The following is a 22,478-nucleotide window of genomic DNA, read 5'->3' on the forward strand; positions in this document are numbered from 1 at the left end:
TTCGTAGATCTCGTACAAAAAATAAATTCGAAAATCGTTGTTATGGGTATTGCCTAGTTATTATATAATTATATCTTAAAGTTTAAAGGCACACTGAGCATAAGTCAATGAAAAAACCCTAGCATAAATTACTATTTATTGCTATTGCAGTTGACAACGCGACGGACTACCAGGGTCGGTCGTGGCTGGAGGCACCGCGCGGCGAGACTCAGCTGCGGAGTGACACACCACCTGACAAATGCTTCCTACCTAAGGTGAGATATAAAACCAGTAGCAGTTTGGAGTCCAGAGCTGGTTTCTCAATAACTTCATGATCTGTACATTTTTTATACATGAAATATCTGTAAAGGTATTTCATAAATATTACAATCTAGCCTAGCTTAGAAGACTAATAAGCAATTTTAATTTAACAAAATCTGCTAAGTAGAGTTAACTAAGATTTTGTTCATCAACACTTTCTTGAAGTATCTATAAAGGACAAACAATAACGCGTATTACATTATTGTGTGTGTTCTGTCAAAGTCACTTTACGTTTTTCATGCTGATTTTAGTACATAATACACTACAAACGTTTTGTCCTTTTCAGTTCAATTATTATGAACTAGCTGTTGTCCGCGACTTCCTCCGCGTGGACTGCAGGTTAATAGCGCGCGGTGTCAACAAAATTGTCGTCAAATGTATTATTATTTTTAACAAAAAATTAAAACCGACTTCCAGGGTAAAAGCAATAATAATTTAAAATGAACAAAAAAGTATTAAATAATTTAATAATTCTTACTCTTTGAAGTGCCTTAGGCATAATTCTCCTAAACCTCAACTATTTCTGTACACAATCTTCATTATTTTGAAGACGGTACCAGCTAATAATACTGAGTTCTATGACAAAATATTTTTTATATTTAAGATTGGTACCGACTTCAAAATAATGAAGATATTTTGAAGTCGGTACCAGTTTTTTTTCACCCCCCTAACAACCCCCTTTTCCAGTTAAAAAGTAGCCGATGTCCTTTCTCAGGCTTTAGACTATCTGTGTACAAAATTTTATTACAATCGGTTCAGTAGTGTTGGCGTGAAAGCGAGACAAACAGACAGACAGACATACTTTCGCATTTATAATATTAGTACTTATAGATAACATTTTTTGTTTTACTGAGTGTTGGCTAAAATTACAAAGATTTTATGTGTTAGTTAACTGTTAACATTATTTATGACTATGCAGTGGGTTAAATCTGTAATAAATTATGTAAACTGATACTAATAAAGCTTTGTGTATTTTTCGAATTAAGTGCAATTTTAACCAATAAATTTAAAAAAAACTTGAGAGGTGTCAAGGGACACCCGAATGGACCGAAGTTATAAAAAAAACATAAAAGAGAGAGAGAGACAGAGAGAGAAACACGTAATACCGCACGGCTTACAACTATAGCATTTTTGCTCTCGTTGTAATATACGGACACTCTTGTGTCATGTTGTTACAACTTTTTCCGTTTATCCCCCTTTCGCAACGCGCGATAAGGAACTTCGTTCCAACTAATATATGTAACCAGATGTAACATAACTCTTTATCAATTCCAGGCACACATCCACACATGGAAGGGTCACACAAAAGGCGTGGCTGGTGTCAGATGGTTTCCCAAGACCGCCCACCTCATGTTGTCTGCGGGCATGGACTGTAGGGTTAAGGTACCATATAAAATAGGACAAGTAACAAATAATAGTTACAACGAATTATATTATAGTCAAGACCAAAAAATATGGTACAGAACTTGTTATACAAAGTGTAACAAAACTAAGTTATAGAGTTATAGTGCTTCAGCCGGAGCAGTGCTGAAAGAGTCACTTTAATTTTACTTTTGTATGGGCAAATTCCTGACACTGGGGCGATTTTATAATAATTAGGATCACTGGTAGCTGATGTTAAGTGATATGTATAATTGTATATGTATGAATTTATATGTAGCTAGCCAGTGGAGGCCTTAGGGTATCTAGATAAAACAAAACAAACTTCTTTGTGATATTATGATCGACTATTTCATAAAGTAATTAATAATAACTGTTTCACAACATTTCAGATCTGGGAGGTGTACGGGTCGCGGCGCTGTATACGGACGTACTTCGGTCACCGGCAGGCGGTGCGGGATGTCAACTTCTGTAACACCGGCAAACAGTTCCTGTCCGCTGGTGAGTTATTTTGACACTGTTAATAATGTGTTTAGAGTTTAACATACTAAATGTTCGTAGTTTAATTCTTAACCGTTGTAATCAATAATTCGTACGCCACATGTGTGGCGACTGGCGCATCATCTCAACTGGAATGTCAAACTGAAACTTGAGGGCTTGTTACTTGACTGTGGTCAATCCTAGTCCAGGTATTAGGCAAATAATTTAAGACCGCCATGAAACATTTAAGTTCGATCTATTAATAAAAACTTGATTTGAGTATAATCTTAGCGGTAATCATGGTAATAGTGGTAAATATTTCAGCGTACGACCGCTACATCAAACTATGGGACACGGAGACTGGCGCGTGCGTCTCCCGGTTCACGTCTCGCAAGGTGCCCTACTGCGTCAAGTTCCATCCTGACGATGATAAGCAGCATCTGTTCGTTGCTGGTACTAGTGACAAGAAGATTATATGTGTGAGTTGACTTAAAGTATTATTATTATTGTAGTGGTGTTTGTTTGTGATATAAAAATAATTATTTATTTATAAACTAGCTGTTGCCCGCGACTTCGTCCGCGTGGACTTCAGTTTATAGCGCGCGATGTCAACAAAATTGGTGTCAAAAGCTTTTATAAAAAAACCCTGGTACCCCTTAAATCAATACAGCTGTGCAGTGTGCAAACAATAAGTACTTCATTTTTGTATGTTAAACTTTATATATTATGCCAAATTTTAAAGCTTATTTAGCCCCCCAATTACACAACTTTACCCATAAACTATTTATCATTGATAGGTTTAGCCCCAATTTCACCAACGTCTGTTAGTGTTAACAGCTTGTTAAAATATCCTGTCTTCTCTTTCATTCATATGAAAAACGAAACAGCTAACGTGATACTAATTCGAGCATTAACTTTAACAGTCGTTGGTGAAATTTGGTCTTAAGGTTACGTCACTGCCTGCACAGATAAAGTACTGAGTTATTTAATACCGTAGAATAGATATAACAATCGAAAAAAATCGAGACTTAAATGTAAGATGACACCACCTCTTATAGAAAGACTTTTGAGCAAGCGTCAGCGCGATGTAGAAGACGCACGGCGCCATCTATTATGAATTTTTTGAACAAATTTACGACCCTTACAACCCTTTTTTCCAGTAAAAAAGTAGCCTATGTCCTTTCTCAGGCTTTAGACTATCAGTATACAAAATTTCATTACAATCGGTTCGGTAGTTTTGGCGTTTGGCGTGAAAGCGAGACTGACAGACAGACAGACAGACAGAGATACTTTCGCATTCATAATATTAGTACAGATTATGTGCACACTGCACAGCTGTTTTTGGGTATTTTGATTAATTAAGGGCCGCGCTACACCGGAATGGCAGCGGCGAGGCGAGCACATTCAGCGCTGCCATTCCGGTGTAGCGCGGCCCTAAGAGGGGTACCACTTACCAGGGTTTTAAAAAGTTTTTAAATTTGACACACATTTTGTTGACACCGCGCGCTATAAACTAAAGTCCACGCGGACGAAGTCGCGGGCAACAGCTAGTTATGAATAAAAACAATAATATATAATAAAGTAGGTATGATTAGTTCTGTTATAATAATGAAGTAAAAAATAAAGCGCCATCTGTTTTCATATATTAGAATTAAAATGTAAAAATATTTTCTGGATGGAATATAGGCCAACACAACACACTCGAACTCCTTAGAAATGCAGTAGGATTTCTATAAGATAAGATAGATTGATTATTATTATAGCAAGTGATAATATTATTAAACATAATATTCTAACGTATTAAAAACTATAAACAAAAACATAATAACTAATAAGTATGATTAGTTCTATGTTACAACGAAGTAAAAAAAAAGCGCCATCTGTTGAATCGTATTAGAACTAAAATGTTCATTGCATCGCGTCGATATATTTCTGGATTTTTTATAATATTATACATAAAATATATTTAAGATTTTTGAAATATTATTTTAATACACATCCAAGACCCAGGAACATTGAAAACTTTTTGTTCCGCCTGCGGGACTCGAACCCAGGACCCCCGGGATGAGCGCTGGCCACGCGCAATGCGAAGTAATTTTCATCGATATTTTCATGGAAATAAGATATTTTCCCACATCAAAATGTAGCCTATGTCCTTTCTCAGACTCTAGAATAACTGTGTACAAAATTTCATTGCAATCGGTTCAGTAGTTTTGGCGTGAAAGCGAGACAGACAGACAGACAGACAGACAGACAGACAGAGATACTTTCGCATTTATAATATTAGTATAGATAAGGTTCCGATGCAGTCCAAGTCCGGGATTCACAATGCACAATTCGATTCAGATTCGGAAACTTCATAACGCGACATCCAATTAACGCTCGCCGCGCCTGCATTGACCAATATCAGCATGGCAAAGTTTCCAAATTCGAGTATTAAATTGCCCTGCTCAGTGGCGTAAATAGGGCGGTGCCACCGGTGCCCAGGCACAGGGCGTAGAGTCTGAGGGGCGCAGGAATGGTCAGACAAAAGAAGCCTAAATAATAAATAGCATTGCTCTGGGTACCTATAATATATATAAAAAATCAGCCAAGTGCATTCTGTACCAATACAGAGCAAAATTAGGTTTCTTGAGATACCGCCTGGAGAAAGACAAACGGACAGACAACGAAGTCTTAGTAATAGGGTCCCTTTGGGTTCGTTTTTACCCTTTGGGTACGGAACCCTAAAAAACCAAGGGCGCAGTTATGGAAGCTCGCACAGGGCGCAAAAAAGGCTATTTACGGCACTGGCCCTGCTGGTGTAACAAGTAGCTGGTGTGTTTTAAATCTCAACACTTGAAATAAAAAAAAGTTAATTTGTCTAAATTTTGACATTTCATTTTTTTTAAAGATCAAGCGGCAATGAAAATACCAAACATCGATCGATACTAATGATGCGCTTCTGACCAATAGGGAATGGTTGCTGTCTATCAGTGCTGTTAACTAAGTCCTATACTTTTTTTTGTACCCACAGTGGGACACCAGAAGCGGCGAGATAGTCCAGGAATACGACCGGCACCTGGGCGCCGTCAACACCATCACCTTCGTCGACGACAACCGCCGCTTCGTCACCACCTCCGACGACAAGAGCCTGCGCGTGTGGGAGTGGTGAGTGACACTGAGATATGTGCTAAATAGGGTGTAAGAGAAACAGATGCACGATGGCGTGTACAAGTGCGTACGTGTTAGCGTGCATGTATGTTAGTACGTGCACGTAATGTGCAACGTAATTCAAAGTTTTAAAAAATGTTACCACACCTTAAGGGGGTAAAAAATAGAGGTCAAAAATTTGTTTAACGGCTACAAAACATCTTGAAACAACCCTTGGAATAAAGAAAACATTTTTATTGTTGTATTGTTAAGTGTTTCCCAATTGGTCTTTTTAGTAAAGATGTGCCACGTTGACGCAAGCGCAGCCTTGCTTGTCAAATAGTACATTGTAAAATATATAAGACTAGATGACGCCCGCAACTCCTTTGCGCCAAAATTCGTTTATCGCGCGGGGACCGTACATTTTTCCGAGATAAAAAAGTATCTTATGTCTTTTCCCAGTATACTTATATATCTACATACCCAGCAAAATCGGTTCAGTAGTTTGGGTGTGAAGAGGTAACAGACAGGTAGACAAACTTTCGCATTTATAATATTAGTATGGATTCATGGTACCTTTCCATACAGGGACATACCGGTCGACATGAAGTATATAGCGGACCCGGGAATGCACTCCCTGCCCGCCGTGACCGCGGCGCCGAACGGCAAGTGGCTGGCCTGCCAGTCCATGGACAACCGCGTCGTGGTCTTCTCAGCGCTCAACCGGTTCAAACTCAACCGCAAGAAGAGTTTCACTGGACACATGGTTGCGGGTTATGCGTGTTCGGTTGACTTCTCGCCGGATATGAGGTAGGTTTTGATATTTATTGTCTAGATTGTTGTACTTACCTAATGTTTCTAGATTCTTTTAGTTCTCCTACATTACCTGTGGAAAAGAAGTAAAAAAACAGGTTGTAACAAAACTAAGTGATAATACTTTAGGGTGTGTATGTGTTCATTTTTTCAATTACCATAGAAAAAACCAAGATTATCAAATGCCATTACATTGTTTTATTGGGACTATATCATCGTTTACATAAATGATGTCTGTTTTATATCGCGCGTGTAGTTATTACTATGTATTCTTAATACATCATATTTAATAATTAATAAGTAACTAATAACTCATTATAGATTTTATATGGCGCGTGTAAGTTGTTAAACTACAAAGTTTTTGATAGGGCTGCGAGGACGAACATAGTCAGATGCCGGATAAAGTCAGACATCAGACTATGTCCGGTTTTCGTGTCCGACGAAAATTAAAGCGGTCCGGTTTTTGTTGAGCTTTGCATCTATGATTACTACTTATATGAAAATTTTACTAATTACTCGCGATACCAAAGTCCAAATCTATTGATAGACTGAGAGCTAAGATGCTAACTGCCGCAGTCAGAGACATAATATTTTAATGATGAGTAAACTCGTAAACGCTTAAATGAAGAATATGATAGATAATAATAGTGCATGACTGGTGAGACATGTTCAATACTCGAGGATGTGATATTCGGCTATTATATTAGATGAAAAAAAAATATATAAAGAAATAATATCAATAATTGATCACTGAGTAGCGGCGCGGTGTTTCTTTGATGGCGCACACTGCCGCGCCGGTCGCATAGTATGCCTGCTTGCCTAACCGCGTAATTTACTTAGTGTCCATGACTAATTTATCTAACGGGAAATTCGGGCAAAAATTAAATACCTAATTTTATTACTTACATAATGTTAATGAGAATCGAGAATAGAGTGAACCTTAAGTATTGAACTGCATGTCTCACCAGTCATGTTGTACCTATATGGGGCTAATGTCAAAATTTTCATTTAATTATAGTTAAGTAATAAACAGTTATTGTGGCAGTAAGTCACCAATAGGCTAAGCTGGTTGGTTTGTCTGGCTATTGCATTTATCTGGCAACCCTAGTGCCAGATTACATTTTAGCCGATAGGTTACACGTGACTGGCTTTAGTTAAACAAATGCATTATCGCCACCTTTGGCCCGCGCTTTGCGGCGTTTTCTTTTTAAACGATTGTCACTTATTTAATAAGCGTGATTCTGATAACGTACATCTGTTAAATGCCGCTTTTTTGTGATGATTTCTTATCAGTTATCATGGTTGATTTATAGGTAGATGTGTGTGATTTGGTCGGGTTATGTCAAGTCTAGCGGATATACTACTTACCTGCACGCTTAGCATGGTCACCATACACAGTTTTATTCTTACGGTAAAGTAGACAATGTGATGGATTAACAAAGGAAATCTGTCAGTTTGTCCACAAAAACTGTCAGCGTTCCTATTCTTTCGCATTTCTACCGTGACCATGCTAAGCTTAATTTGCTATCAGTTTAGCAATTAATTCATCTGATTCTACATAATATAATAATATCTATGGACGCTTCACACCACGTCAGTCTGGCCCTGTGCTAAGTACCTAAAGGACTTGTGTTACAGGTACCAGACAACGGAAACATATTTAATACTTTTATACTATACATATATTTAAGATTTTTATTATATCATACACATATTTAATACACATCCAGACCCGGGAACATTATAAACTTTTTTGTTCCGTCGGCGGGATTCGAACCCGCCACCCCCGGCTTGAGCTACCAACGCGCTCACCACTGAGCCACAAAGGTCGTAAATAGATACATAGATATTAGGATTCCGCTAGTACTTTTTTAACAATTATCATTCCAGCTTACGTGTTGATTCAAATCAATGACATGAATATAAAGATTTATGAGTTATGGAAGAGCAAACACTAGATAGATTAGTCAGAACCAGCTAAAGGTTGAGGTACTTAATAAATAATCAGAAACATAGAAGAAACTTTCCGGAAACTTGAATGAAATAGGCGGCGGAATACGCTATGGAAAACGCCATGCTTCATGTACTTTGGCAGACTATGGAATATGGATGTTGTTTTTGTTTTATAACATAATCATCATGATAATGTCATAAAACAAAATCATTATTAGTGGTGGTTTTTTCTATATTGTAAACTGTAGGACCCCTGCCCAACAATATTAAATTTTAAAGCTTCCGTTTGACATCAATAATTTTCCAGCTTTCGTTTAACGTCGTTACAATGTTCTAGCGTTGTTTAACATTTAAATAATTATTTAGCTTTCGTTTAACGTGAACTTTAGAATTATCTGGCTTTTGTTAAACATCAATAGGATTTTCAAGGTTACGGTTAGCTTTAATAAGAGATAGCTTATATTTTACTAGGATCTTTTAGATTTCATCTATCGTCAAAAGAATTCTGTAGCTTTTCAAAGCAGCTTTCATTATCTTGTTACCTACTTAATATCAGTGACGTGCGAATTTTGCTGATAATAATATTTAATTTGTTTTTTCAAAGCTTATAAACAGCCGTATCTTTGACTTTTAGGTCGGCGAATCAGAAGATTTTTTAAATACACCGGTGATAAGTTTCGTGTAAACAATCTTCTTATGTGCCGAATTTTGATAAGGGGTGAAAGGGGAAAAAATTTTAATTGGAGATAAAACAGTTAGAAAATATGTACTAGGTAGTCATAAGTTCTATCTAAACGACAGCAAATAATCTATACTAATATTATAAAGCGGAATAGTTTGTTTGAACGCGCTAACTCCGGAACTACTGGTCCGATTTGAAAAAATATTTCAGTGTTAGATAGCCCATTTGTTGAGAAAGGCTATAGGCTATATTTTATCACGCTAAGACTAATAGGAGCGAAGAAATAAAGGAAAATGTGGAAAAAACGGAGAAAGCTATTTAAAATTGCTTATTATCTTAAGAAACTACTGGAGCAATTTTTATGTTATTTGGCACACATGAAGAATAGAACACGTAAAAGGACATAGATTTCTTTTTTTCCCAAAAAATGAACGGTTTTCGTGACATTCCCAAATTACGCGGGCGAAGCCGCGCGAAACATCTAGTTTATAATAATTTCATTGCACATCCGGAAAATCAAGAGTAAATCCTCCGAGCTTAGTCATGAACTTTTTTTGTCATAATATCAATATTTATTGAAGTATAAACTTTAATAATAATATAGTCGAATGGGCTTGGGAGTTGGGACGACCTTTTAAGTTCTGGTTTAATATTTTGTATTTAAATATCTAAGTATGAGGACGGTAACACGGTCAGACTGGCATCAGTTCAGTCCATAAGTTTTAGACTGACGCCAGAATGATGACCGGAAAGTAAATAATAATAATAAAAAATCAGTCAAACGGTTACACCAGGGGTTCCCAAAGTGTGCGCCGTGGAAAGGCAAGAGGGGCGCCGTGAACAGATCCTCCATCATTTCCCAAAACCACAAATAATATAAAATAAAATTATGATATCAATTATGTTAATCAGGTAGACGATTAAATATTTTGTATTACTATTGACTTGCTTAACCTAACTATATAATCATTAAAGGTATTTATTTGCGTATATTTTTGTAATAGCTAGGTGGAGTAGGGCGTCGCGCCGTGACAACATATTGTGACGTGTAACTGCACCGCAGGCTGAAAAAGATCGGGAACCCCTGGGTACTCACATACGGTTTTGCTCGATAGTTTTACTCCAAATCTAGCAATAACCACCGTGTGGACCGCAAAACTGACAGCTCGAAGGCTCGCTTCGAGCCGGCTCGATAGAATTAAATATGTCAATTATGTCATTTACTTCGATTTGGAGTAAAACTATCGAGCAAAACCGTATGTGAGTACTTAGCATTACACGAACATTCTCCCGTCAGTATGGATCATAGTTTTTCGTAGTCTTAGAGTTATTCCCCAGCATTTGTTTTGAGAACATCTTAATTTAAGAGCAGTAGCCAGTAGGCTTAGCATGGTCACCATAGAAGCGGTTTCTTTCTATGGAAGAATAGACAAAATGGCAGATTAACAAAGGTGCCGCGTAACAAAATCCGCCATTTTATCTGTAAAATCTGTCAGTATGTCGATTCTTTCCCGTTCCTAATGTTGTTATGCTAAGCCTGCAGGTGTCAATACCTTGCAAATCGGAATTATGTGATCGACGTTTAAAATTCCACGGCTTATGACATAATGCGACCTTTAATATAAACAATATTGTTTGTAGGTCAGTCTGTGAGACTTTCTCTTTACAGCCTCGGATTTTGATAGCTTTAGCGTTTGCTGCCGAACCATACTTTGCTCGTTGAAAGCTTAACTTTTATTGCCATTAAAGGCTAGTCTTGGGCTAGTTAACTGGACCAATGAAACGTTCACTGGACCAATGAACTGTTTCACGTAGACTCTCAGTGAATCACGATCCTAGTGGTAGGTACCAAATACCAACACAAAGATGAAAAAAAAAGTTACAATACATTTAACCCTGCATCAAACCCCATGCGGTACCCGGCTGCCGCATAACAATTGAAAATATATTGCGTCTGCGAATACCACGATCGAGGTATTAAAACATAACACTGCAATAACGACAAATAACGAATAAAGTATAAAATTTACAATGCAATAAAACACTTCTACGTATTTTACACTATACCTACAGTTCATTACAATCACAATATAATCTTAACTTAAAACAAGCCATCCTCGAGGCCAAACATATTAATAACCTATGTTTGGCCTCGAGATTTGTGCATTACCTTCGAGCTTCGACGGTATCTAGAGGTCTAATGGTAGAGACACTCGCAAAAATTCCAAAGCTTAAGGCTCAACTACACATTACTAAAATCGGAAATTCTTTTGAAGGGTTCAATTTTCTTGGGTTACCAGGTAACTTATTAAAAAATAGGTATTAACCTATTTTATGACTTGCCAATTATGATAAAAATCCCTTCAAGAAATATTTGCATAAAGAAACAAACATACACTCACAATCTTTCGCCTTTCTTATATTAGCATGATTTGTTAAAGTTGTTAGAATTCTAAGATCTTACAATATTCAATATTAGAGGATAAACGAGACGAAAATGAAGATTAGATTGCGTTTTCCTGTCTTTGTTTTTAATTTTTGCGAGTCAGTGTGAGCCAGCATATTCCTGTAAATATTGACAGTATCGAAGTAGTTTGAAAAACAAATCAGTGTCATGATCAGAGCACGTGATTCGATGTCAACGCGTAGTTCAAAATTAACATAAAATATTGAAAAAAATACTGCAAAACGCAAAAGGAATGTTGATAGAAACTGTAAAATAATTTAGCACTAATGTAGAGTCGCCGTAGCAATCATAATCATATTTTGTTCTGATATTTTAATCGAAACACGAAACTGGAAGGTTTTCATTCTATTCTATTCTAATTAGCCGTTTGTGTCCCACTGCTGGGCAAAGGCCTCCCCTCTTTCCTCCCACACGTCTCTATCCTTTGCTGTGTTTGGCCACTTTTTATCAACAGCATCTTCATACAATTTTTTATTTTTGTCATTTCATTTGAAATTTTCTAACTTGCTTCATGATTTGAACCACACAACAAAAACATGATGAAGCATCTCGTAGATTTATGATGGAACAATACAGGCGATTACGGACGTGTAAATTGGGCATAACATTCGTCTATCATGATTGAGTTGTGTCCTACTATATTTTCGCATTTACGGTGGCTATATTATCCACCATGGGCGTCGAGAGGGTTCTTAAGATAGATGATGTTCGTCGTTGAGGTTCATTTAGTAATCTGTGGTTGAGTCTACTGTACATAAATTAAGGGTTTTTGCACAAGTCTATTACACTTATTAACCTTTAACTTACATCAGTATCTCCTGAAGTATACCGACATTTATCACCTCTCAACAATTCTGAATATTCCAAATTATCTGTCCAGTGTCCACATTCTCGGCGGTGTAGGTAATGTTTTATTATTTTAGGTCTGTGCCCGGGGTATATGATCAGGAAATAACAAAAATTATCAATTAAATAAGCTTGTTATTGTCCGTTGGTTATATTTTGACCTTTAGGGGTGAACATTTTGAAAAATCATTACTGCCAATAGGAAAAGACGGCTAATGTTTTTTATAGTCTCATCTATGTTTATGTACCTAATATGTATGTATGCACCGTAGCATCCAATCTATAAATTATATAAAAATGAGTTGTAAAATGAGAATATTGGTATTCTTAATACATTATAAACAGATTTTTATAATACCAAACTTTAATTAGCTTAGTACCAACTTTCACACATTCATACCAATTTAATTGTTATCTTCTGGTTGTTAGACTAATATGACTGATACTTAATTTTTCGGAGATTACCACGTCTATCTTAACATATCGTAATACTTCATAGTAATCTGATATTATCCAATTTTTATCTCAATTCAACTTTGAGTCATAATTAGTTATCAGTAAACTATTGATCGAGTTAAAATATCTATTTCATTTATTTGTAAGTAAATGGAAATAGCTGAATTAAAAAAATGTTTTGTATTCAGCTCCGGAAAATGGTTAATGGTAATAAGATCGCGGAAAAATAGAATAAAATCCTCCACGATTGTTTGGAGCAACGTGTCTACTTTTTAAATAAAACTTAAAGTATATTTAATACATATTTTAAATACCATATTTCATCATTATCGACTCGCGCAGTTAATGTGTGAAGAGGTATCAGAGCGATAGACAGACGCACTTTCGTATTAATAATTAAGTATTAGTGGATTGTAGATGAATGATCTCTTCAGCCCTGTAAGTGGGAACAGGACAGATAGACACTCACTTTAGCATTAGTAATAAGTAATAACTAATAATTTTATCGAAGATGTCTGACGTTGCCAATCCCGACAATGTCGGTAAAACCCTGTATTTCCTCAAAGTCTGTATAGCGGAAAACCTTGTGTAAAGTAGAGAATATTGGTATTCTTAATACATTATTTATTTGGGCAGGTCTTTGCTCCACGGTTTTACAAATAGGAGTGCAAACAGAGGAACTTTCTAGTAAAATGTTCTATAGTCAAGCTCTACGCTTCTCACTTCTGTAAACATTTCTATTACGTATTTGACATAAACCTATGTAATTATAATAAGTAATTATATATACGTCTACGCTTCTATTTACGTTTTTATCCGTCTGTTTTGTTTTTGTATGTAGTGTACTATACACAGTACACACTTGTAACTAGGGACTGGAAAATCACGAATTCAATTGACAGCGCGTCCATTTAATGAAAATGGCCGATCAACACTCCAAAAATAATACGTACGTCCGTAGAATATAAAGATGATCAGGTTCTCGGAAGTCTTCTAAACAGCAGTTCCGTCAATGAAAAGCATATTAACCCATCAAGCCCCATAAGCTCACCGGTGAGCGAGACACAATAGAATAACAATAGATTTCCAAGAATCCACGATCGAAGGATTAAGTTTTGCTTTGATTCGTCAATGAAAAGCATAAGAGTGAGTCTGGGAGTGAGCATAAGATTCAGAAAAAAAAATTATAACTCTACCGGTATTATCCAGGGAGGAAACAGCGGACAGCGTTTGTATGGAAAAACGGCGGTGTGGATCGCTCTTAAAATTTTCTCTATAGAAAAAAATCACAAAGATGCATCTAATTTTCACGAATTTTTCATTTATTGCCATAACTGTGCATTGAACTAAGTTAATATTTTAATACAGTGTATAAAATTATATCATTGAGAGATCGACCTAGCGGATTTTAAAATCCTACATAATATTATAAAGGCGAAAGTTTGTTTGGATGTATGGATGTGTGGATGTATGGATGTTTGTTACTCTTTCACGCAAAAACTACTGAACGAATTTTAATGAAACTTTACAATAATATAGCTTATACATCAGAATAACACATAGGCTAATATTTTAACCGACTTTCAAAATGAGGGAGGTGTTATGTTCGTTTTCTTATGTTCAACGATTACTCCGCCGTTTGTTAACTAATTTTCAAAATTTTTCTTTTGGTATATAGGGTATCATTCCAATTTGGTATTATATTCACAAAAGTGGTGATCTGATGAAGGATGCATAAGTAATCGAGGGAACTCTTAAAAATTTATATGGAAAAATGTGATGACTTCGGTTTCGTGAGAAGTATTCTAAGCATAATATGCTACCAACAAGTAAGATTTTGCACCGAGGTATACCTGGTATACCGTGGTTCGGAAGGTGCTGAGAGAACTCCCGATTCTTTATAGATACAAGTTTGGGAGTTTCGGCGTTGTTTTAAGAACGGAAAGCATATGCTACTATGCAAATTACATTCATCATCATCATCATCATTCTACCATTTTATACCATACATCGTCTCATCGACTTATGAGCCTATAATGACTCTGTTATTGGTACGTTTTATAGTCTTTTAGATCGAGACTCGAGTTTGTCAAGCGATAATTAAAAAAAATCAATACCTACCTAATATTATAAACCTGAAGAGTATGTTTGTTTGAACGCGTTAATCTCAGGAACTACAGGTCCGATTTAAAAACTTATTTCAGTGTTAGATAGCTCATATTTATCGAGTAAGACTATAGGCTATATATTATCACGCTAAGACTAATACGACCGAAGAAACTCAGGAAAATGTGGGGAAAAAGGGGGAAGTATTAGAAATTACGAACTACTGGAGCAATTTTTATGGCAATATTTGGCACAGATATAGAGTAAACCAAGTGAAGGGAGTAGGGACATAAGAGCTATTTTTATGGCAAAATGTACGGTTTCCGTAAAATTCCTAATTTACGCGGGCGAAGCCGCACGGAACATCTAGTGTTGTATATTTATCGAGTTAATGAGAAAAAACTAATTTGGCGATGAATCCGCGTCGTTCTTTTTCACCTGGCATATGAAAGATGGGCGTGAGTGTGAAGAGAGAAGGACGATGTTTGATTTTTGGGGTCTGTCGCCCTCTTAAGTACAGTCATAACAAGGAACGACATTTTTTTTTGAGTATTGGAATAAAACTCATAAAAAGAGCATGTTTACGTATTTGCCGCAAGGTGGCACTTCACGTAACTAAAATATTTCTCAAATTAGTAGTTTACCCGTTACACTAATAATTTATTATAATACTATATAAGTTATAGCATAAACTATATACGGAAACCTCTTTAAGCCTTGACTCCTGACTCAGACTTGGTTAAGTTATTATCACTTTTTTGACAATGCAGAATTATACTTCTTTTTTGCACCAGTTACATTTTGCACCAGTTACATTTTGCACCAGTTACATTTTAATTTTTATCGTCATCAAATTTATGCCTGGAAGCGAAAAGGCCTTGATGATGCTACTTGGACCACAGAATATATATTAGTAGTACCAACTTGGACTTTATACTACTCTGATTAACAAATACTATATTATGAGAATTATTTCTTTATAAAGTTGTTCGCATGTTATAATCCTCATAATCAGTAGGCTTCTATGGCCCACTAGCACTAATCTGGATTAAAGTTATTCATAGGTTATATTTATTGTTTATATTTATTGTATAAGTAGTCTATTCGTTTTTAGGGCTCCGTACCCAAGGGGTGAAAACGGGACCCTATTACTAAGACTTCGATGTCTGTCCGTCTCTCCGTCCGTCCGTCTGTCTGTCTCTAGGCTGTAACTCAAAAACCGCTTTATCTAGACTTCTGAAATTTAGACAAATTGTATATTTTTGTCGCCGCTTTAACGAGATTTTTTCGGCCTTTTTTGCTCTATATCAATAATGGCAACAGGTAAGTAGTTGAATTTTTCACAAAATCCTTTATTATATGTGTACTTTAATATTTAATTATAATATTAAAATAAAATAAAACTTTAAGGGGGTTCCCATACAAAAACACGATTTTTGGCCTATTTTTCCTCTATAATGGTACGGAACCCTTCGTGCGCGAGTCCGACTCGCACTTGGCCGATTTTTTATAACTTATGATTTATGAAAGGGAAATAATGCTACCTATTACTTAAGTTAATAACAAACAATTTCCGTTGTCTGGTACCTGTAACACAAGTCCTTTAGGTACTTAGCACGGGGCCAGACTGACGTGGTGTGAAGCGTCCATAAAAAAAAAAAAAAAAAAAAACGCGCGATACATTTCGATAACTTCTTTCGTCTTTACATAATATTTTCATCATATTTTGTCTATGAACTATGAAGTTGAGTTAAAATATACACATAGTTATATTGAGAGCAAGCTCACTGTCATTATTATGGCTGATTATTTTCAGCCCTGAAAAAAGTTAGAGAAACTCGTCGAATGAAACTTGTTCTTATCAATTGCGATTACGTTTTATTGCAAATTCCTGACGCGCATACTGCAGTTTGGTTATAAACTTATACACATTTAAATGCCTTAATAGGTGGATAATGTCAAAGTATGACCTCAGAACAGCTGACTAAATTCGATCAAAGAGTAAACGTTCATACGTGGGAGAGCCATGCTTCGGCACGAATTGGCCGGCTCGACTGGAGAAATACCACGTTCTTACAGAAAACCGGCGTGAAACAGCGCTTGCGCTGTGTTTCGCCGAGTGAGTGAGTTTACCGGAGGCCCAATTCCCTTCCCTATCCTCCCCTATTCCCTTCCCTTCCCATCCCTACCCTCCCATAATAGCCTATTCCCTCTTAAAAGGCCGGCAACGCACCTGCAGCTCTTCTGATGCTGCGAGTGTCCATGGGCGACGGAAGTTGCTTTCCATCAGGTGACCCGATGCTCGTTTGCCCCCTTCTTTCATAAAAAAACCGCTTTGTACCGAAGCTATGAACGAAATAATTAGGTACTCGTATTGTAGGTACAAACAAGAAAATATTTTGCCAAATGCCAGTGCCATCATCATTAGAATATAAAATAATATATCTGTCTTCAAAAATAATACAATAATAATATTACGAATATATTATTATATATATTCTATTCTTCTATAAGGCATAATGTTATCATCAAACTGTTGTGTAAAACCTCTTGTTCGTAAGGTTTGAGGCCAATTATGAAGAAATGTACATTTTTTCATGTTATTTGCGAGTAAATACGCAAGGAATTTTAGTTATTTTTATTATTCTAAAAAGTTGAATTCATTCTTAAATCAAAATTTATTCAAATAACGATGAGTTCGCAATTCTTTATCAGTTTACATAATATTGTAGAGTCTAGTATACGGTAGTATGAATAGACGCTTACTATTATCAGTTATCACAATAATATTATTATGGTCTCTGTATTGTATTGTATAGCAAACAAAATATTTGCATAATCACCATGACAATGTAAATGACCGTACAGAGGTCAAACAAGGAGCGTTTGTGTAGACCTTTATAAAAATAACATTAAAAATAGTTTATATCTTATAGTTAGATAGTGCTTTATTATTTTATACACATTTGAAGTGTCACGTACGTATCTAATACTTGAGGCACTAATCCCACAGGTATAACAACTAACATCCTATTATACGCCCATATACATAATATATTATAGGTCGTCTAGCTTTAACACTAGAAAGACCGGAGCGGTCAAATGACCGCATTTTCATTTTTAATTTGCGATATTTTCGTTACCGTTGCGTGAAATTCGTTTTCCTCTCGTGACATTTAATAATTTTCGATAGTTTAAATTGAGATAACGTGTTTTTAATGATTGCTCAATAATTATAGGTTTTAAATAACAATCTTTCTAGAAAGACCGCAGCGGTCAATTGACCGCTTGAATAAAATTTCTAAAGAAAGTGGGTTTTTCTTGCAAGTATTATTTTTCTTTCAATTTTTTTATTATTATTATGGTTTGTTTGTGTATTTTTTTTAAATTTGATTTAAAATTTATAAAAAACTTGACTGAAATAGACTTGTCAATGACTCATAGGACAAAAGTGGGATAAATACTTTTATTTACATAAATAGTCTAAAAATTCACATTTTTATATGTGAAAATAATGGTAATATATTTACAAATATAGTATGTGCACAAATAAAACCTTTTGCCTTGCCTATTTTGATATTAAAACGTATTTCAAGTATTTTGCCTAATGAAACCCTGTTTTTTGAAAATTATCAACGTTACTACAAAAATCTGTGTCAATTTTTATAACACTGTTCAATAAAAAATTTATGCTGGGTTAATTTAATTTTTTGTTTTACCTATACAAACGAAGCAAATAACAAACTAAAGGTTGCGAAATTGTAGTTATATGAAAATATGATAAAAATTGTTATATTTATGCTAATTTCAAATATATTTCATTTTTAAAACATATTTTCGTACTTTTTTAGCTTTAGTGATAAAAGATTTTTATATTGGGACCAAAAATACGACACGAAAAAATAATAGTTTTGTCCTCCAATAGGGTATTTTCATCAAGATATTCATGGCTTCTAGACGTGAATTACTGTACATAAGAGTAACTTTACCATTCTATTGCTAAAATGAGAAAATATAAAATCTGAAACAGCGATGTTTCGGATATCCGCATCCGCATCCGCAAATGCGGAGCATCCGCATATGTTTGTACATCCGCATCCGCAAAAAATCAATGCGGATTTTTATGCGGATGCGAATGTCATACGAGTTGCGACAAGAAAAAAAAAACCCTAAAAGCGGCGGGGCTTGTGAATGGCGCGTGCCGTTTGCGCGTGACAAATGATCAATTATAGCTATGTCCACACTATGCAATTTCATCTTCAATTTTCGTCATCATCGTTTTATTCAACTTTCGTTTGGCATAATATTCAATAATTGAATGCGTCAAAATCCACCCGCGCTGGAAAGAAAAGTGTCATAGCGTCGTAGTCATACCTCACGTGCGATGTTGACTGCGCTATAACGCATGCCTTTGATGAACAAAAAAAAGCACAGTGTGGACAAAGCTAATGGGAGCCGGCCAAGTGCATATCGGCCACGCACAATAGAGGGTTCCGTAGTACCGCCAGTTTTTGATAATTTTTGTATCGTCAATGAATGTACAATTATAACATGTTTTACACTACTAAAAAAACATCATCTCAGTTAACATTCAAAGGAATTTGAATGAAAAATTACTCTGTACTTACTCAATAACTTATGAAGTCTTCTTAGCCGTGATAATTTTCTTTTTAAATTTAGCATATTTCCTACTCCCGTGAATTTTCCCACATATTTTTAAGAATCAACCATTTAGCTAATAGCTGGTAGAAGAGGGAGACACTGGACAGTAACGATTTCTTCCACTTTAAAACTTCATATTTCACAAACGGATCCCTAAATCGGAAAATGATCTTGGAATACTCGTAATAGTTTTAAAAACCCTATCCAACGACACTACACAGTGGAGTGGACGTAAAAAAAAAGAATTATCTCCGCGGAAGGGGAGGTTCCATATATTTTTTAAAGATTTTATATACCACTAGATAACGCCCGCAACTCCGTTGCAACAAAATTCGTTTATCGCGCGGCAACGGTACATTTTTCTGGGATAAAAAGTATCCTATGTCCATACCCGGGACTCAAAGGATCTCCATGCCAAATTTCAGCAAAATTGGTTCAGCGGTTAGGGCGCGAAGAGGTAACAGACAGGCAGACAGACACACTTTCGCATTTATAATATTAGTATGGAAGTATGGTTTTTGTCGACATCGTTTATAATGTGCATTCATGCTGAATTTCGGCTTTGTAGCTATTCTCTGAGCGAAACCGCGGAGAAACAGACAGACGGACAGATGGACCGAAATATAAGGGTTCCTTGTTGATTACGAAACCCTAAAAACGGTGACAGGATCTGACGCGTTTATTGTGGTGCATCAATTTTCTTGTGTAAATTAATCACTACGTGTTTGTTTGTGCTTCATACTTAATAAAAAGTGGCATTATTACTATTTAATAATTTAAGTATAATGCTTTATGCCCCTTTTTATAACTTCGTGTACTTACTAACAAAAAAGTGGTAGAGGTTAATACAGTGGAATTAATGTAATTTTCATTTAAAATTATCTCTTTAATACAAAAGTATTATTATAGTAAAGGTTCCCAGAACAATTTTTATTATTACTATCAAGGTAATTTTTCGTAAGCAGCTTCATTTTGATAAAACGAATAACAATTTCCTCAGCGAAAGTGGTAGCTAACAGAGATAAATATAATTTAATATTTCGATTTGATGGTCCTAAAATATGAATTGCTCTATTCAAAATGCGTTTCAAAATGAAGCTACTCACGAAAAATTAGCTTGATTAGCTAGATAGAATTTTAAAAAATGGTTCTAGGGAACCTGTAATATCTATCTATGGACGCTTCACACCACGTCAGTCTGGCCCCGTGCTAAGTACCTAAAGGACTTGTGTTACGGGTACCAGACAACGGAAATATATTTAATACTTTTATACTATACATATATTTAAGATTTTTATTATATCATACACATATTTAATACACATCCAGACCCGGGAACATTGAAAACTTTTTGTTCCGTCGGCGGACTTTTCGAACCCGCGACCCCCGGCTTGAGCTACCAACGCGCTCACCACTAAGCCACAGAGGTCGTCTGTATGTGTCTGTATCTGTAGTCTGTACTATTATATTTTGTAACACATTAACGCTTCAACTGTTGCCGCGAGAACAATAGATTTCCAAGAATCCACGATCGTAGGATTAATAAAAATTAAAATAATACTTTTTATTTTATAAACTAGATTTATGTAGGAACCGAAACATCCGCATTAGCGGAGGTGAACCTCTATAAATCCGCATCCGCATTCACATCCGCGGATGTGAAAAAATCGGGATCCGCAACATCCCTGATCTGAAAAAATGGTGTTTTATGCTCAAATACAGGAACAAAACCAATAAATCTTGTGGAGCCATTATAATGTCATTATACCAGTAGCAGGTCTATAAAATGCTTTTTTAAATCATTTTCTTGAATATTTGTACTATAATTTAATTTAGTTACATTTATAAATAATTAAATGATCAATAAAATGCAAAAGCAAGATAGTAAGACACACAAAAAATGTAAAAACATACGATGGGTCATTTGAGCGCTCTTGGTCTTTCTAGGAAGTTCAGAATTACAATACTTAAATTAAACAATACTTTACTCCTGTAAAGTATTGTTTTACTAAAATCTAAATTATTAGATCGTGACGAGTCTGAGGGGCAAAAGTAATCCAATATTATCAGAATCTACTTGAGTAGGTAATAGGTATACATAATATTTTACTTTAACACTAGAAAGACCGGAATTCTGAACTTCCTAGAAAGACCAAGAGCGCTCAAATGACCCATCGTATGTTTTTACATTTTTTGTGTGTCTTACTATCTTGCTTTTGCATTTTATTGATCATTTAATTATTTATAAATGTAACTAAATTAAATTATAGTACAAATATTCAAGAAAATGATTTAAAAAAGCATTTTATAGACCTGCTACTGGTATAATGACATTATAATGGCTCCACAAGATTTATTGGTTTTGTTCCTGTATTTGAGCATAAAACACCATTTTTTCAGATCAGGGATGTTGCGGATCCCGATTTTTTCACATCCGCGGATGTGAATGCGGATGCGGATTTATAGAGGTTCACCTCCGCTAATGCGGATGTTTCGGTTCCTACATAAATCTAGTTTATAAAATAAAAAGTATTATTTTAATTTTTATTAATCCTACGATCGTGGATTCTTGGAAATCTATTGTTCTCGCGGCAACAGTTGAAGCGTTAATGTGTTACAAAATATAATAGTACAGACTACAGATACAGACACATACAGACGACCTCTGTGGCTTAGTGGTGAGCGCGTTGGTAGCTCAAGCCGGGGGTCGCGGGTTCGAAAAGTCCGCCGACGGAACAAAAAGTTTTCAATGTTCCCGGGTCTGGATGTGTATTAAATATGTGTATGATATAATAAAAATCTTAAATATATGTATAGTATAAAAGTATTAAATATATTTCCGTTGTCTGGTACCCGTAACACAAGTCCTTTAGGTACTTAGCACGGGGCCAGACTGACGTGGTGTGAAGCGTCCATAGATAGATATTACAGGTTCCCTAGAACCATTTTTTAAAATTCTATCTAGCTAATCAAGCTAATTTTTCGTGAGTAGCTTCATTTTGAAACGCATTTTGAATAGAGCAATTCATATTTTAGGACCATCAAATCGAAATATTAAATTATATTTATCTCTGTTAGCTACCACTTTCGCTGAGGAAATTGTTATTCGTTTTATCAAAATGAAGCTGCTTACGAAAAATTACCTTGATAGTAATAATAAAAATTGTTCTGGGAACCTTTACTATAATAATACTTTTGTAT

The 22,478-nt window shown here is 35.6% G+C and overlaps 1 protein-coding gene across 1 annotated transcript in view; it reads left to right on the plus strand.

The window, feature by feature from the left end:
* The window catches only part of LOC121726840 (pre-mRNA-processing factor 17), a 37,052-nt gene that overhangs the window by 3,616 nt on the left and 10,958 nt on the right, over positions 1–22,478 (plus strand). The window contains exons 5-10 of the mRNA XM_042114412.1: positions 151–254; positions 1,576–1,683; positions 2,073–2,181; positions 2,485–2,639; positions 5,177–5,310; positions 5,881–6,102. Of these exons, the coding sequence (XP_041970346.1) occupies positions 151–254; positions 1,576–1,683; positions 2,073–2,181; positions 2,485–2,639; positions 5,177–5,310; positions 5,881–6,102 (832 nt within the window). The remainder of the gene's footprint in view (positions 1–150; positions 255–1,575; positions 1,684–2,072; positions 2,182–2,484; positions 2,640–5,176; positions 5,311–5,880; positions 6,103–22,478) is intronic.

Source organism: Aricia agestis, chromosome 5, assembly GCF_905147365.1.
Source record: "Aricia agestis chromosome 5, ilAriAges1.1, whole genome shotgun sequence".
NCBI lineage: Eukaryota > Metazoa > Arthropoda > Insecta > Lepidoptera > Lycaenidae > Aricia > Aricia agestis.